Source organism: Phaseolus vulgaris, chromosome 8 (assembly GCF_000499845.2).
Source record: "Phaseolus vulgaris cultivar G19833 chromosome 8, P. vulgaris v2.0, whole genome shotgun sequence".
In the NCBI taxonomy this organism is placed as follows: Eukaryota; Viridiplantae; Streptophyta; class Magnoliopsida; order Fabales; family Fabaceae; genus Phaseolus; species Phaseolus vulgaris.
In genome coordinates, this window is record NC_023752.2 from 13,983,275 (window position 1) to 14,000,364 (window position 17,090).

General features: G+C 29.8%; 2 protein-coding genes across 4 annotated transcripts; both read left to right on the forward strand.

Annotated features, from left to right (window-relative positions):
- The first annotated feature begins 3,988 nt into the window (after positions 1 to 3,988).
- On the forward strand, positions 3,989 to 10,492 carry LOC137823884 (tropinone reductase homolog At5g06060-like). 3 transcript variants are annotated; one of them, XM_068629196.1, is made up of 5 exons: positions 3,989 to 4,169; positions 4,242 to 4,449; positions 5,751 to 5,967; positions 6,076 to 6,188; positions 10,192 to 10,492. In XM_068629196.1, the coding sequence occupies exons 1-5, from the start codon at positions 4,078 to 4,080 to the stop codon at positions 10,357 to 10,359; spliced, it is 798 nt and encodes a 265-aa protein (XP_068485297.1). In that variant the 5' UTR covers positions 3,989 to 4,077; the 3' UTR covers positions 10,360 to 10,492. The 3 variants fall into 3 exon arrangements, 2 of the variants coding, with proteins under 2 accessions (XP_068485297.1, XP_068485298.1); XR_011083175.1 differs by having other exon boundaries at positions 3,995 to 4,169; positions 6,066 to 6,188; XM_068629197.1 differs by lacking the exon at positions 10,192 to 10,492 and having other exon boundaries at positions 3,994 to 4,169; positions 6,066 to 6,189.
- A 3,638-nt stretch (positions 10,493 to 14,130) lies between these two features.
- On the forward strand, positions 14,131 to 14,973 carry LOC137824621 (uncharacterized). Its single transcript, XM_068630288.1, has 2 exons — positions 14,131 to 14,491; positions 14,600 to 14,973. The coding sequence occupies exons 1-2, from the start codon at positions 14,131 to 14,133 to the stop codon at positions 14,971 to 14,973; spliced, it is 735 nt and encodes a 244-aa protein (XP_068486389.1).
- Positions 14,974 to 17,090: the final 2,117 nt, after the last annotated feature.

The window sequence follows — 17,090 nt, forward strand, 5'->3', positions numbered from 1 at the left end:
TTAAAATATTTTAAAAATTATACATTATATCAATTTTAATCTATGTAAGTAAATATTTGAAAATGAGATTTTTTTTATCGACAAAGAATAAAAAAAATTAAACAAAACATTTTAAGGATATTTCAATCCTTATACAAGAATCTCAAATCAGAAAAGAAGTGTAAGATTCAAGCACCTATATAGCCATCTAACAAAAACTTCACAACTACCTATAATAACCTATATTTGAAAATAAGATATCAAATAATTTTATATATATATATAAATATATATAATATGAAAGTAAATTTAAATTTAACCATGAGTTTTAAAAAATTAATGATTAAATAAAGAAATATATTAATCAATATATATGTATTTATAGTATTAAAGTTATATTAATATTATATAATTTCTTCATTTTTCTCTCTATCTATCTATATCCGGATAAAAGTAATATTACTCAAGTCAAATAAAACTACTATACACTCTCAATAAATATCTAAATGTATATTTATATCAAAATTAATATGAATATAATATTGATAATATGAATATAATATTAATAATATGAATATTAATACTAATAATATTAATAATAATATTAATAAATATTAATAATAATATGAATATTAATACTAATAATATTAATAATAATATTAATAAATATCAATAATAATATGAATATTAATACTAATAATATTAATAAAAATATTAATAATATTAATAATAATATTAATAATATTAATAATAATATTAATAATAATGTTAATAATAATATTAATAATATAAATATAATTTATTTTATTATTATTATTAATAATAATTATATTAATATGTATAAATTATATTAATATGTATAAATATAATAAAAATGATAATATGATCAAAGAACTGGTCACTGAAAAGATTTGGGTTTGAATCCTGGCTTTGAATCCTGGCTACTGCGGCTTGATTTTGAGTCCTATGGGCTTGGGTATCCGTATGTAATTTACATACAGATTCAAAATTCGTATATAAACCTGTTTTATATACCACATCACTTCCATCATAAATACAAGAAACCTCATCTCAATACCACTATGTAACATCAAGTCTAACCGTGTTAAGAAAAATCTTTTTTTCATATTATTTTATTATAAATGATCCATTTACTATATTTTTAATTTGTTTAAACAATTGCATGAAATGTTTTACAATTACAACTCTATAATTGGCAATGTACATTTTTTCTTTGACAAGTTGTATCAGGAAAAAAGAGTAGAGTTGGTGAAGGTGATGAGGAAAATTATGACAGAGAAGAAAAAGAAGTAAAGGACAAAGGAGAAATGATGGCGAGGTGGGTGCCTTTACATCCTGTAGGAAAGAACATTTTGTCTACATTTTGTCATCTTACGTTGCCTTTTTCTCTCTCACTGACGGTCACTTCTCACACACCCTCACCGTTTTCACTTTCTCACTCCCATCCTTTCACACCTCTATCTGTAATTTCTCACAAAATTCATTTACTTTTTTTTTATAAACTTTCTGCATTACCACTTTTAATATTATTTAATTATAAACTTATTTTTATTATATATTTACTTTTAAATTTATCACATAAAAAAATTATACATAACTTTTAAAGTTGTCTAGCCATATTACTTTTTATATTTTTCTACACCGTATCGACAACACAGCTGCACCACTATAAAACAAATTGGGAAAATTAGGTAGCAGTACCTCTTTTGTAATTGAAAACGAAGCATAGCTTATTAAACACGCATTCATTGTGCCAGTCTTGAAATTTGCAATAGAAAGTCAGCAACATTAACTGCCAAACAGAGCTTTGATTTTGAATTTAATATTTTCTATTTAATTTATATCTTTTCAATTTAAATTTAAATATAATTTATTATAATACTTATAATATTCTATCTTCTTTATAATTTAAATACTATACTTTTATTTTATTTTATTTTTAAATTGAAAACATAAAATTATATTTTTATAATTTAAATATGCATTTAAAAAGTAAATTAAAGTTTTATTAAAAATAAATATTTTAAAGCGATAAACTAATTTTTTACTTAAGAAAATAATTAAATATTAAAAATATATTTATAATAATTATATTAAAATTAAAAATATACAATAACCTTAAATAAATAACATAATAATTGAATATTATTTTAAAAATATATAATATATTATACAATTAATTTTTAATTTGTTACATTTTTCTATTCTTTATATATATAAATTAATTAGATTAGATGAATTTATTTAATTTTTACATTTAAGTAAATCTTTTCTATTTAATTTATTTTTTTATAAAAAATTAAAATAAATATATATTAAAAAAATTAAATTTATTGATAAATTGTTATCTTCGAATATATATCCCTTTTCCAATAATTTAGGAAACAAGAGGTTTTTTATGAGCTGTTTTTAACTCATTCTGGTATCGAATAGATGCATGACTATCATCATTCTTTTGAATTAGAAAAAGAAAGATTTTCACAAAATATTTAATTTAAAAATGAGTCATAAAGGTTTTCACAAATAAATTTTAAGGTTTAGAAGTTTTTTCTTAGTTGATTTCCAAGAAATAAGTTACTTGAACCAATAAATATCACTATCTTTTCGAATAAGAAGATAAAATCAAACATTTTTAAAATATAGGTTTCAAAATTATGAAAAACTTAAGATTGACAAAAATAATGAGATTGAATATAACACTGCAAGAAAATCCTGAAATAGAAACCAATTTTTAGAGACCAAAATAATTAGTTGTAATAGTAACTAAATTAGAGACTATTTAGAAACTAAAAATAATTTTAGTTTCTAAATTAGTTTCTATTATTGTTAAATAGTTTTTAAATTGGTATCTAATTAGAAATCAAGGTTTTAGAGCCCAAATTTAGAAATTAAATAATTGGTAGTTAAAATATTGGTTGCTAATTAAATACCAATTTAAAAACTATTTAATAACAATAAAAACTAATTTAGAAATAAATTTTCTTTTAATTTAGATTTAGTTACTATTGTAACTAATTATTTTGGTATCTAAAAATTGATTTCTATTTGATGATTTTCTTGTAGTGTAATATGTAATTCCTCATTCAATTCAATAAATTTTCATTCAAATAAAAGTTCATTTGTTATATACCATAGGAATTAGAATTTGTCCTTAAGTTTAAAACATTAGACAATAAAATAATATTGAAAATAAAAAATTCAAATTTAAATATTAGACAATAAAATAATATTGAAAATAAAAAATTCAAATTTAAATATTAGACAATAAAATAATATTGAAAATAAAAAATTCAAATAATAAAAAAATTCATCCACCATCTCCTTTTATTTAAAACAAATAATAATAAAAATGATCTTTAACCTCTATTTCATGAAGAAAATATAAAACAAATGTGTTAATCCAAAATTCAAAAACTCTTCATAAGCCTTTTTTCTATATTCAAGCAAAAGATATTTTTATTGTGGAAGTTTTAAGATATGACGATTGTTACTGATAATAATAGTAGTCATAAAAGAAAAAGTATATCTAAAAATATCTCTGGAAACTAGAAAGACCTATTATTTCTATATAATATTAAAACCACCGACAGCCACAAAGTGTTACAGAACTTTAACAAATACAATCTGAAGCTTAATGAGACCAAACAAAGAAAATCATGCAGTAATTCCCCTTGATACACCATATATCAGTAACACTTGATTTCTCACCACTCTCTGCACCAATTCCAATTCATTACTCACATCCCAACATTTAATCGATCTAAGCTCGTTCGGGGAAAAGGCTAACAAATAACCTCCCAGAATTTCAGTTTAATTTTAATTTTCAGCGTAAGTAAAATTCATAAAATTGAAAGTCTAAGTTTAATTGTAAAATTCATAAAATTTCAGTTTATTAAAATTTATTGACGTACGAACAGGTAGTTGTGGCTGATTAGTTGTATATGGCGATAGGCTTAAAATCACTGACAGCCACAAAGTGCTGCAAACATGCATATATAAAGAGGTATCTTTGAGCTTTTCTTTCTGCTTCACATCACATCTATTTTCCATTTGTGGAATGTTGGATTAGAAACAAAAATGGGGGAACCAAAGTTGAGCAGCATGAAGGACAAGAGATGGTCACTTCATGGCATGACAGCTCTTGTGACAGGAGGCACCAGAGGGATTGGGTTGGTAACATACTTTACGAACATATTTCCTTTTCTTCAGTTGTTTACTTTCTCTTGTTTATTCTTGATTAGGCATGCCATCGTGGAGGAATTGGCAGAATTTGGAGCAAGCATTCATGTATGTTCACGAAAGGAAGAAGATATTAATAGGTGTTTAGAAGAGTGGAAAAAGAAGGGCTTCAACGTCACTGGTTCAGTCTGTGATGTCTTACATCGCCACCAACGCCAAACTCTCATGGAAACTGTTTCATCCATCTTTCAGGGCAAGCTTAACATTCTAGTAAGACTCAACCACTCTTAACCTATTTGTTGGAGATACATAACCCGGGTGCAAATCTTAATTATAAAATGATTATATAACACAGAGTTACACTTAAATTCATTTACTAAGTATATAAAAAAGTTTATTTTCTGATAAGATTTGTTAGTAATATATGATTTTTATTGTACTACCGTAAATATTTTTGTTTTTAGACCGTATAGGATTAATTCTCGATATAAAAGGAACAGTTGGAATTTTCGATTATAAATAAAATTAAAAATAGTATATTAAAAATTTGACTTCGATAAAAGATAAAATCAAATAAAATGTAGTATATAAATGATGGTAAATATCTCATTTTCCTATCCGTCATGTGAAATTGTGTTAAATTTACACATATGATTTAAAATGATGCTAAAAAAACATACATGATTTAATCTTTTTAAAAGTTTAATAAACAAGTTTATTTTATAATTAAATATAAAGTCTTAATTAAATTTTAAATTCATGATAAATTTAAGGTTTTTTAGCAGAATTAATTATTAAAATATATTTGAGTTTCATCTCCAAGTACCTATTATTTAATTGGAAAACATTCTTTTAACACCGAAAAAATAAACCACATACAATCGAACATCTATTATAATAATATAATAACATTTTAAATTAAAAATAATTAAAATATTTTAAACAAGCATAAATATTATTTCCTTCTTTCATCTCTAACTCACCAATAAACTATAAACTATTGTTTTCCCTCTTCAATTTATTTACTCTTAAGAGGGGAATGATTGAGTTGACTACTAAGTTGGAAAACAAGTTAGTCGTTGAGTTAGAAAAGTAAAAGTCACAATATTTCGTTAACAATAAAAATCAAACGATAAATTAGACGAAAATTAAAATTATGTTAAATATTCACTGTAACAAAATCATTTTTAACATAGACTCATTGAGATTATTAGAGACATTTCTACAAATTTCCACTTCAGAAATTTGAAGATAAAATCTTACAATGAGAATAAAATTTGTTTAAACTTAATTACATTTAACAGTTTAAAATTATAATTATGCTTTTTTTACATAAAAAAAATATAATTATGCTAAAATTAATTCCATCCAACTTTTAAGCAGTCCACTATGTAACTAAACTACTTCTGAGGAATTCGATTCAGTTGATGCATTAACGTGGTAGCTTTTAATTTCATTAACAATTTACTGAAGTCTTCGTTAATATTTAGGCTTATGAATAAATTATTCTTCATTTTCTGATTCGTTTTTCATTATTGTATTTGGGATGATTTCATGTGGTTCCCTCTTAGGTGAACAATGCAGGGAGAGAGATAACAAAGAAAATAATAGATCACACTGCTGAAGATATATCAACTATAATGGCTACCAATTTTGAGTCTGCTTTTCATTTGACTCAACTTGCACATCCACTTCTTAAAGAATCTAGATCTGGGAACATTGTATTTATTTCATCCATTGCAGGTCTAAAAGCTGTTCCAGCTTTATCTGCTTATGCAGCCACTAAAGGTATATACATACTAATTTGTTTTTTTTGTAATTTTGCGAATCTAACTTGTTGATATGAATGAAATGGGTGGTAGAAGATATTTGATCTGAATATATAGTTTAATTCAGGAGCCATGAATCAATTCACCAAGAACGTGGCATTGGAGTGGGCAAAGGATAACATTCGTGCAAATGCTGTAGCACCTGGACCAGTTTGGACTCCACTCTTAGATTCTATCAGGGTATGTTTTAATATATTTTTTTTATCAGTAAAGAATATAATAAAATTTCCTTCCAAAAATCATTGAATTCATTCGAACAGAACTCAAGACCATTGTCTGTCCTTAACCTCTTTATCTTCTTGCCAGTCTGATTCTCAATCAATAATTTCCACTCTTTAAAAGTGGAAAATGCTTCATTCTTATGTTTAAGGAAATACACCCACATTTTTCGTGAGAAGTCATCAATAATTGTCATCATATAACGATATTTACCTTTGGAGGGAACTTTTGAAGGACCCCAAAGATCCGAATGAATATAATCCAAAGTACCTTTGGTTCTGTGTATGGCTTTAGAAAAACTAACCTTTTTCTGCTTACCAAAAATGCAATGTTCACATTTACCTTTGGAGGGAACTTTTGAAGGACCCCAAAGATCCGAATGAATATAATCCAAAGTACCTTTGGTTCTGTGTATGGCTTTAGAAAAACTAACCTTTTTCTGCTTACCAAAAATGCAATGTTCACAGAAATCAACCTTTCCAGTACCGTGGTTACCAAGGTGACCCTTCTTCTTGAGGATTAGAATTCCCTTCTCACTCATGTGGCCTAATCTCATATGCCACAACTTGGTGTTATCTTTGTTGGGTGAGGCAACAGCTGCAGAACCTGTAACAGTTGAACCCTGCAGCACATACAAACTATCACATCGAATTGCCTTTAGTAACACAAGAGCTCCTTTAGACACTTTTAAAACTCCACCTTCAGCTGAGTATCTACACCCATGAGATTCAAGGGTGCCTAAGGAAATGAGATTCCGTTTCAACTCAGGGACATATCTGACACCTGTTAAAGTTCTAACAATTCCATCATGTGTCTTGATTTTGATTGTTCCTTCACCAACAACTTTGCATTGAGCATCGTTTCCCATCAAAACAAGACCATTATAAACTGGTTCATAAGTGGTAAACCAATCTCTATTGTGAGACATGTGAAAAGTACAACCAGAATCAAGAATCCATTCATTTTTAGACCTTTGTTCAGTGTTGGAAGCTACAAAACAATCCCCATCAGATTCAGTTTCAACAATACTAGCTTCGGAAAATTTTTCTAGTTGTTTACCATTTCCCTTATCTTCTCTATCTTGCTTATTTTTCAATTTATAACAGTCAGAGATCTCGTGTCCCTTTTTCTTGCAATAACGACAATATTTGGAGTTCTTGCCTCTAGATTTTGACCTAGATTTATACTTATTGTTCTTACCTTTCTCTTGGTTTCTCCCTCTAACTACTAATCCTTCACCAGAACTTTCAGAATGAATTTGAGTATCAAATTTTTCTTTGGCTAGTAAATTAATCTTGACATCATCAAAGTTTAAGGTAAGATAATTACCGTATAACATAATTTCTTTGAATTGGCGATGCGAGGGTGGTAGAGAAACAATAAGTAGAACGGCTTTATCCTCATCATCAATTTTAACATCCAAATTTTCCAAATCAATTATGATGGAATTAAATTCATCAAGGTGAGATTGGATGGGAGTACCTTCAGACATTCGGAGTGTAAAGAGTCGCTCCTTTAACCGGAGTTTGTTTGCAAGACTGTTGGTCATGTATAAAGACTCCAATTTACTCCATATGTCTGTTGTACTTTTCTCGTTGATGACCTCACGCAACACCTCACGGGACAAGCATAACTGGATTGCAGACAATGCCTTTTCATCCATCTCATCCCACTGCTCCTCCGTCATAGTGGTTGGTCTCATCATTTATACCTGCCAGAACTTTCTTTAAACCATTCTGGGTGAGAACAGCTAGCATCTGGACTCGCTAGATAGCAAAACTGATTTTACCATCAAATTTCTCAATATCCAATTTTGACATTATTGAACAATAGATCCTGGTTGAATTATCGAAAAAGCTCTGATGCCAATTTGTAGGGATATCGTGTGCGGAAGCGTGATAATTTCAACCAAAGATTATGAGAAATTAAAGTAACAAGTAAAGTGAGAATGATACCAGAATTTTTAGGTGGAAAACCCCTTTAAATAGAGGTAAAAAAACCACCGACGAGAGAGCCAAAACTTTCACTATAATGATACTGGGAGTACAATGAATTCCTCTCAGACTAATAGATAAATAGCCCTAAAACAAATCCTCTCTATATGGGTTAAACACTTACACCCAAGAACAGAAATAGAGAGTATATGAAAAGAGAGAGGAAACAAGTGTGTGTTGCTTGTTTGTAGTGTGTTACATTGCTGGAAGGAAGTCACTATATATAGTGGTTCTAGGAGACAACAATAATAAATACAACTAATGGTAATTAACCTCCCATTGATTGCAATTGATTATGGCAATTAACCTCCCATTGATTGCGGCAATTAACCTCCTATTGATTGCAATTGATTGTGACAATTAACCTCCCATTTATGCCAAGATAACGGTAAAGGTGAGTCATAAACTCACACAACCCATATACAAGGACTAAAGCACCATCATTACCCAAAAACAAAAACCAAATTATAGCCCCATCCATAGCCAAACTACGACATAAACATATCTTCTTATAAAGTATCTCTCAAATTGAAAAATTCCAATCACATATTCTGCTCCCCTTATAAGATTATCACCGAACCTGTAGTAAGCTTTCTATCACTGTTCCAGGCCACAACAGTAGTGCAAGAAAGAAAAAACCTGAATCTTCCAGGCTTGAGAACCACCTGCCACTGGCAAGAGAAAAGCTGTAACCAACCAGGGGTTTATGATGGCATCCATTCCACCACCGACTAGCTCCACTATCAGAACCTTCCAGCTTTAATACAACCACCTATTAACAACCCTCCAAGCTGCATTCCTCTGCTCCACTACTCCAAAGTTACAACCTAATATGACAAGACACAACCAAGACTCCAGCCTCAACACGATACTAACCTATACCGGAGTCCCTGCACACACCTCTTACTTGGAAGACCGAACAGCTTCACCAAAAACTAGCCATGCACCTCTCTTAGTTATCATCACCTTCAACCTTCACTTCCGAGCCTTCATTCATCCCAGACCACGCCCCCAGGTATGTACTCCATACCTCCTTACACAGACTTCCGTAAGCTTCCATCTGGCATCTGGAGCACCGTGGACCCTTCCAAAACACCCAGCCTTTTATTAGATGTTCATAATGTAGAAAAGAAGTTGCACGTGAATACTCCCTTCTTCCCCAATTAAAATTAAGAGAAAGATGCATATTACTATTGTAAATTTGGATCATGTCCAGTTTGGTTTTTAACGTTTAAAAGGTTATACTAAATTATTTTTAAAATAATCCAAATGCCCCCTTAAAGAATTGTCAGTAAATAAGCAATGGATTTGTTATACATAGTTAAGTTTGGAGATTTTTTTAAAACATTATAGTAAAAATGCATCTTCTTCAATGTGCTTGTACCCTCATGCTAAGAATTTATTCATTAGGTAACAAAACTTAATATAACCATGACATTAGACACATGAATTTTAACTTTTTTTTATCTATTGGTATATACATTCTTAGAAATTCAAGTATAAGTTTAAATCTTACAATAAATAAAAATAAAAGAATTAAATATTATATAATGACAAATTCACAAATTTATTGTATTAAATTTTTTAGGTAAAAGGTAGTGTATGAGTTAGGCTTCGAAGTAGATAGACCTAACCTACTTTTTTTAGTAAAACTTCGTATCTTGTGGAAAATCGATCATTAGGATATTATGTACTTGTGAAACTTTGTGTTATGTGGTATTAATTGTGTAATGTTTTATAATTATTGATGAGATTGGTTTAAAAATAAATATATATAATAAAACATAAATTTGTAATTAAATAATTTAAAATAGAATTAAAATAATAGTATTGAGTGTTAAAATGTAGTTGATAAAAAATTGGAGTTCTCTTTAACTTCATTAACCTGCAATTTCTAATTTGACACATATGTACCATTATGATTCTCTCATATGTTTATGTTGATATCATAGTAATTGTTGTTCTTTCAGGAGAAAATTGGACCAAAAGAGTTTGAAGCTAATATTACGTCTAAAATACCTTTTGGTCGTATAGGAGAAACCAATGAAGTATCATCACTCGTTGCTTTTCTTTGTCTTCCTGCTGCATCATACATCACTGGGCAGATTTTATATGTAGATGGTGGTTTCACATCTTAAATTTCAATTAGTGACCTGATAATTAATTAAGAGAGTGTTCAATTTTCATTCTCCATCTTTCATATGTATCCTTATGTTCTTAAGCATTGTCTACCGTGATAAATGATGAAATGTTTACTTTGTAATATTTTAATATATGTTTACCTGTAGATATATATATATAGTTTAATACGATCTTAACATATGATTAAGGATTAAGATATGATTAATTATTTGAGTGTGTTTTATTTATATAAGTTAAGATGTACTTAGATTTGTGAAATGTGAGAGTATCCAATTTGATGGTGCTCTCTTACTTGAAGTAATATGAGGAGATTGTAATTGAGCTCATGGAGATGAGATAGATATGATTGTACTAGAAGAGAAAATGACACTAAGATATGGGAAACAGATTTCCATCTTAGATCATTTATGTAAATTTTGAAAATTATTTAATTGAATTACTTTGTAAGTTTCTAAAATATTTACAAATTATTAATTAGGTAGGTTGGTAAACATAAATCAATTATCTTTTACATTATAATAAATTATATTGAATTATTATGTATGTTTTATTATTTTTTACAATAAAATTCTTTATTATTTACGGCATATATCTATATATAAGTACTAAAATAAATCTGTAAATAAAATTTAGTTATCATATAGAAATTAAGAATTATTAAATAGAAACTTATTTTAAATATTAAAATAATTAATTATTATTTGATTAAATTAAAGATTATTTTATAAATTAAAAAATTATTAGCATATTAGTTTTTATTATTAATAAAAAGTTATAAAATAATTTTTAAATTAGTATTTAATTATTAGTTGTAAAAGTTTTAAGTATTTATTATTTTATATTTTAAATTAATCTTTATTAGTATAAGACTGATTTAAAATATAAAATATTAGTAATTAAAATTTTGATAAACAATTTAAATATTAATTTAATATGAATTTTTATTTATTTTAAAATAATAACTAATTTAGTCAATATAGTAATTTAAAATATAAAATATTAGTAATTAAAATCTTAATATAAAATTTAAGTATTAATTTATAAATTTTATTAATAAAAAAAATAACTTTAAATACTAATTTTTTTTGTCTTTAAAATAGTAATTAATTTAATAATATAGTAAATAATTATTTTTTTTATTTAAATTTAATTTTTATTTAATTATTTTCTTGTAATTTTAGATTTTTACGACAAAAAAAATTGTAGGTCAATCCTTCATCGGTAAATACTTACATATGTTAGAAATTTGAAAGTATTTTTATATGGTCATATTCGTAAGTAAAGTTTGTGTGTAATTATCTATGGACAACATTCTTAAAACAATTACATATGGTGTTCAATTAAAATTATATACGAATAATTTATGACTCTTTATTTCAGCAAGTGTACCGAGTTAGAAGTAATAAATTGTTCATAATGACGAATATTAAATCCACAAGGAACAGTCTTAAAATTACAAGGTATAATATTCACTAAATATAAAAAAGATGTACAAAAGTTTGTTTAAAAGGCTGTTGGTATCATAAATTTGTGTAAGAAATTAAATGAAAACAAAGTAAATTATTTAATATAATTCAATTGAGAAAATTGGGAATGAGGTTAATCTTTCTTACTCGTCTGTATTTTCAATGAATAAAGACATGACATTCCAAGAAAATTCATTCATATTGATTTCTCACATATAAAATTATTAAGATTGTCTCCTAAATATCGATTCCTCGCATATTTATAAAAACGTTCTTATCATTACGAACAAATGTCATAAAACAATTAACATTTCAAATCTATTCATATATGTTAAACATTATCATTTAGGTCAAATACTTAGAAGTACTTTCCAGCCAAATTTAAGGATCAAAACATGAATAAAGATTCAAACTTTAAGAATAAAATGATAATATCAATATCAATCAAGAAAAAAAATATTATAAATATCACCTCAATACATAAGAGTTTGAACAAATTACTCCAAATCCCAAAGGGAAGACTTAGCCTTTCATATTTGTCATTACAAGCATGTAAAGCAAGAAAAGAAGATCCATGGTGTTTCTCCTTAACACCTCCTCCAAGGTTTTCTACCTCTGATTATACTCCCTCTGTCATCTAGGGTTATGCCTCATGCCTTTTGCTTAACCTAATGTGATCTAGGGTAAGTGACATCTCGCTCAAGTGAGATATTGTTTGCTTAAACGAGTTTCACGAGAAAAAACCTAACTTTACTGAATTGAACCTGCTTAAGTGAGCCCGAGTGAGCTCTTGAGCGAGTTTGCTCTAGAGAGCAATTTTTCCTTTGGAGTGATCTTGCTTGGGCGAGTTTTCAATGTTCCAACTTTTTTCTTTTCTCTTTGTCTTTATCTTGTCCATTCCTCCTTTAGCCCTTCATCTCCATCTCCCATATATTTATGAAATTAACACAAATTTGGGAATAAATCGTTCTTATTTCTCTCATAATCCAAAAATATGTAAAAAAGTTCAAATTCCCAAATTAGAGGTTGAATTATAACTTTATTAACAATTAAAGTCCAAAAGTGCCTATCTTTTTGCATGAAATATCACTAAATTATGGTATTTATCAACTTCCGCCAATCTAAAATCTTGCTTGTCCTCAAGTAAAGTAAATGAATCTAAATAAATCATATTCGGGTACCAATATCAAAACAACTTTATTCAATAAACAATAGATTAAGTTAGAACATTATGGTGCTTCCAACTTCAAATACAACAAGATATAAACAGAATCAATTTCTAGGATAACAACTGAAACAATGAAATGACAATTTATCAAGAAATTTCTTCCCATATTCTCACAGGTTAGTGTTTCTCTAGATTTCCACTTTATCCTAAAAAATCATAGTTGCTTTTCATTTCATCTTTATACTACAATCACATTAGAAACATGAATCTTAAGGTCTTTTTTAGGGTTATAATGAGGTTGGACTTCCAAAAAATATTGATTTTTCAGATAACAAAATGCACACTTAAAAGAAGAAGAACATACCTACAATCCTGACAAATAAACCAAAGGTAGAAAGGAAGGGAAAAACAAATCTCTTTGGAGATAAGATTTTTGCTCTGTTCTCTCTCCTCCGAAGGGTTTTGGCGCGGCTAGGGTTTGTGTGGGTGGTCGTTCATTCTCCAGCTTGGTGGTGGATGGTGGTGGCGCAGGGATTGTGGGTGCTGGTTGCTGGCAGCATGACAGTCTGCCGAGACGCAGGTGGTGGCGCGACGACTCTTTACGTATGCATGCAAGGTGTATTCTTTCCTTAAATCTTTTTCTTTGTAAAGGTGTGTTAATATGCTTATAGGATAGAGTATCTTGAAGTGGGACTTCAAACTTTATTCTTGGTAATTCTATTGTACACAAATAAAGTTGCCACCTTTTTCCCGTAGTCAGTTCTAATTTGTGGTAAAGTCACGATTTTTATTAAAATTTGTGGTAAAGTCAAGATTTTTATCAAAATTTGTGGTAAAGTTAGGATTTTTATCAAGAAACATGTGCGGGTGCTATTGGCGGAGGTGTCAAGACATTGCATACAAAAAAAAAAGTTGCCTCCTTTTTCATGTAGTCAAATCTAATTCGTGGTAAAGTAAAGATTTTTATAACGAAACTTCTGTGGGTGTTGTTAGCGTTAGTGTCAAGGCATTGCACATAACAAAAGTTGCCACCTTTTGTGCATGCTCTGGAGCGGATGGTGTGTGGCGATGTTGCGGCTAATGGGATGGTGGTGGCTTGGGTGGGCTGGTCGGCAGCTTGATAGCCTTTAAAAATGGCAGAGGGCTCTACAGGTTTCCTCATCCCATGGGCTTGTTTAATGGATCGAGAATTGTTTCCTAATAAGAAAGTGTCTACTATGCCAAGCCAAAGGAAGAATTTTTCTCAGGCTTTGGGAAATATGTGTGACATTCCTTTGTCCCAACTACCTACTTTTTGTATTAAGGAAGACATGGTTGCAGTATGGGTTGATGAGGAAGATTACTTGGCTGGTCTTGAGGATTGTAAGACCCATCTACATGGTCGGATTATTATATCTAAGGGCGATAAACCTCTCACACACCTTGATTTAACTAAAAAGATGCAGCTTGTATGGAAGGCTATTGGACTGTGGAAAGAAATCCCTCTTAGGAAAGGTTTTTATGAGTTTGAATTCTCTTCTTTAGAAGACATGCAGTGGGTTCTCGGGATGGGTTCATGGTAGTTATCTCCTAGCTTTTTGAGATTGTTTGTGTGGACAAAAGATTTTGTTCCGTCTACTATGAAGAGTACTAAAACCCAGGCTTGGGTTAGCATCTACAATTTGCCTTTGGAATATTGGAGACAAAGGGCGATATTTTTCATCACTAAAGGCAATGGTGCTCTTTTGCCTTTGGATGATCATACCATGAAAAAGAATAGGGGTTTGTTTGCTAGAGTGTTGATGAATATTGATCTTTTGTCCTCTCTTCCAAATCAGCTTTTGGTTGAACGCTCAGGCTTTGCATTTGTAGTTGACGTGGAATATGAATGGCTCCCTCCATTTTGCTCTCACTTTGAGATGATTGGGCTTGAACTTGCTCAGTGTCGAGTGATTCATGCTCAGGTTCGTGTTACTAGACCTAAACAAAAGTCTTAGAAGAAAATTCCTGATGAACGGGAAGAGGGGAAGGCTGTGGGGGACCCCGTGGTCCCTAAACAACATAAAGAGTATCGGAAAAAAGATCTACAATCGAAGCTCATGGAAGGCCCTATTGGTAATCTGGCAATTGATGTTCCTGGCAGGACTAATGCAGGGTCACTCTTGGGTCACCTTGCTTATGATAAACCAGATGGAGGGGAGAATGATTTTGCAGATATGCCTCCTCTCGAGAATGCCTTAGACATTGATAGGTCCTCACCCAAGCAGGGGTTGTCCACTCCCACTTCTGATATAGTTAGGGTTTTAGAACTGGGTATGGAAAGGGATTCACCGGCTCTTATGCAAGCCAAGAGCTCAGATTCACAACTTGTAGTAGATTCACAAAAGGTTACGACTATTATTGATGGTCATCATGAGGAGGTCTTTGCTATTGGGGTTGTACCATCTTTGTCATGTCATACCTTTCCTCGAAAGGCTAAATCACTTAGGGATGCTAAAGCACTACTCCCAAATAATGATATGTTGGAACTAAAAAATCACTTTTCCTCTCTTGATGGTTTGGAAACTACAAATGCGGGAGGTGATCCTCATACTTGCACGCCAATTATTCCGACTGCCATTGTTGAATTTAATTATGAACATACCACTATTGAAAATTAGGTTGTCACCAAATTTTGGGTGGATCCTAGTGAGATGGAGGAGCATGCCAGTGATATTGGGGAGAAAATTGTTTGCACTAAAAGAAAACCACGGGGACCACCTAAGGGGACTGGTAAATCCCAAAAAATTGTTTAGGCAATTCTCTCTAAAAAGAAGTAATGAAATTCTCTTCATTTTTTCTGGAATGTTAGAGGACTGGGAAACCACAAAACTCTGAAGGTGTTGATTAGTTTACTTAAACTACATAAATCTCTCCTTTTTTTTTGTTGAACCTATGATACAGTACACTAATGCTTTCAATGTCCTTTTCAAATATGTTAATATGCATTTGGTGGCTATGTCTCTTATTGTTAATAAAACTGCTAAGCTTTGGTGTTTGTCGGTTCCAAATCTTGTCCAAAATTTCTTGGTCAATGATTAGTTTATTTATGTAAGTTACCTTTTGCATGATATATGCTTTAGCTTTGCATGTGTTTATGGTGCTAACACATACTTGGTTAGACTTTTTTTGGAGGGATCTTAGTTTCTTCACAAGGCCTTGGTGTATTTGGGAGATTTTAATGTTGTGCTCTCGACTGATGACTGCAAAGGGGGGGTGACTCCTAATCAGGTTTCTTATAATGAATTCCTTGATTGGATTAATACTAATGATCTTTCTTGTATGCCTTTTACTGGAACTTGTTATACTTGGTGTAATGGGAGGAAATGATTGCACAAAATTCATAGAAGACTGGATAGGGCTTTATGTAATGGAGTGTTTCTGGATGAATGGGATTCTTGTTCGGTTCTTATTAAAAATTGCTTTGACCATTCCCCTATTCTTGCTAGTCTTGCTAGTAATTCTTTAAAGAAGGTTAGGATATTTCATTTCTTTTCTATGTGGCTTTAGGACGCTTCATTTATGAAGCTTATTCATGATTCTTGGGCTAATAAGGTTGTTGGTTGTCCTATGTTTATTTTGCAGCATAAGTTAAAAAGGTTGAAAATTGAGCTTTGATGAGACTGGAATAAAAATTCTTTTGGTAATATTCATAATGCAGTTCTTCTTAAGCAGGGTCTCCTCCTTGGTATTCAACAAACATTAGAGACTGCTAGTTTGTTTGATATTGATGGGTTTCTTTGTTAAGAAAATATATCTAAGGAGGAGTTTGATCATGATCTTCACTATCAATATTTTTTGGAAAGAAAAGGCTAAGATGCTCTGGTTTAAATATGGGAATAGAAATATTGCTTTTTTCCATGCTGTAATCAAGAGGAGAAATAATTCTAGTGGGATTCATTATTTACGGATTGATGATGAGGTTATTAAGGATCCTAAACTCATTGAGGATCATATTTTGGATTTTTATAAAAATCATTATGCTTAGTCTATTTCTAATGTTCAGGATACAAGCAATAGAGAAGGTTTTATTTGTACTTATATTCTTGAGTTGGTTTCCTCTGAGGAGAATATG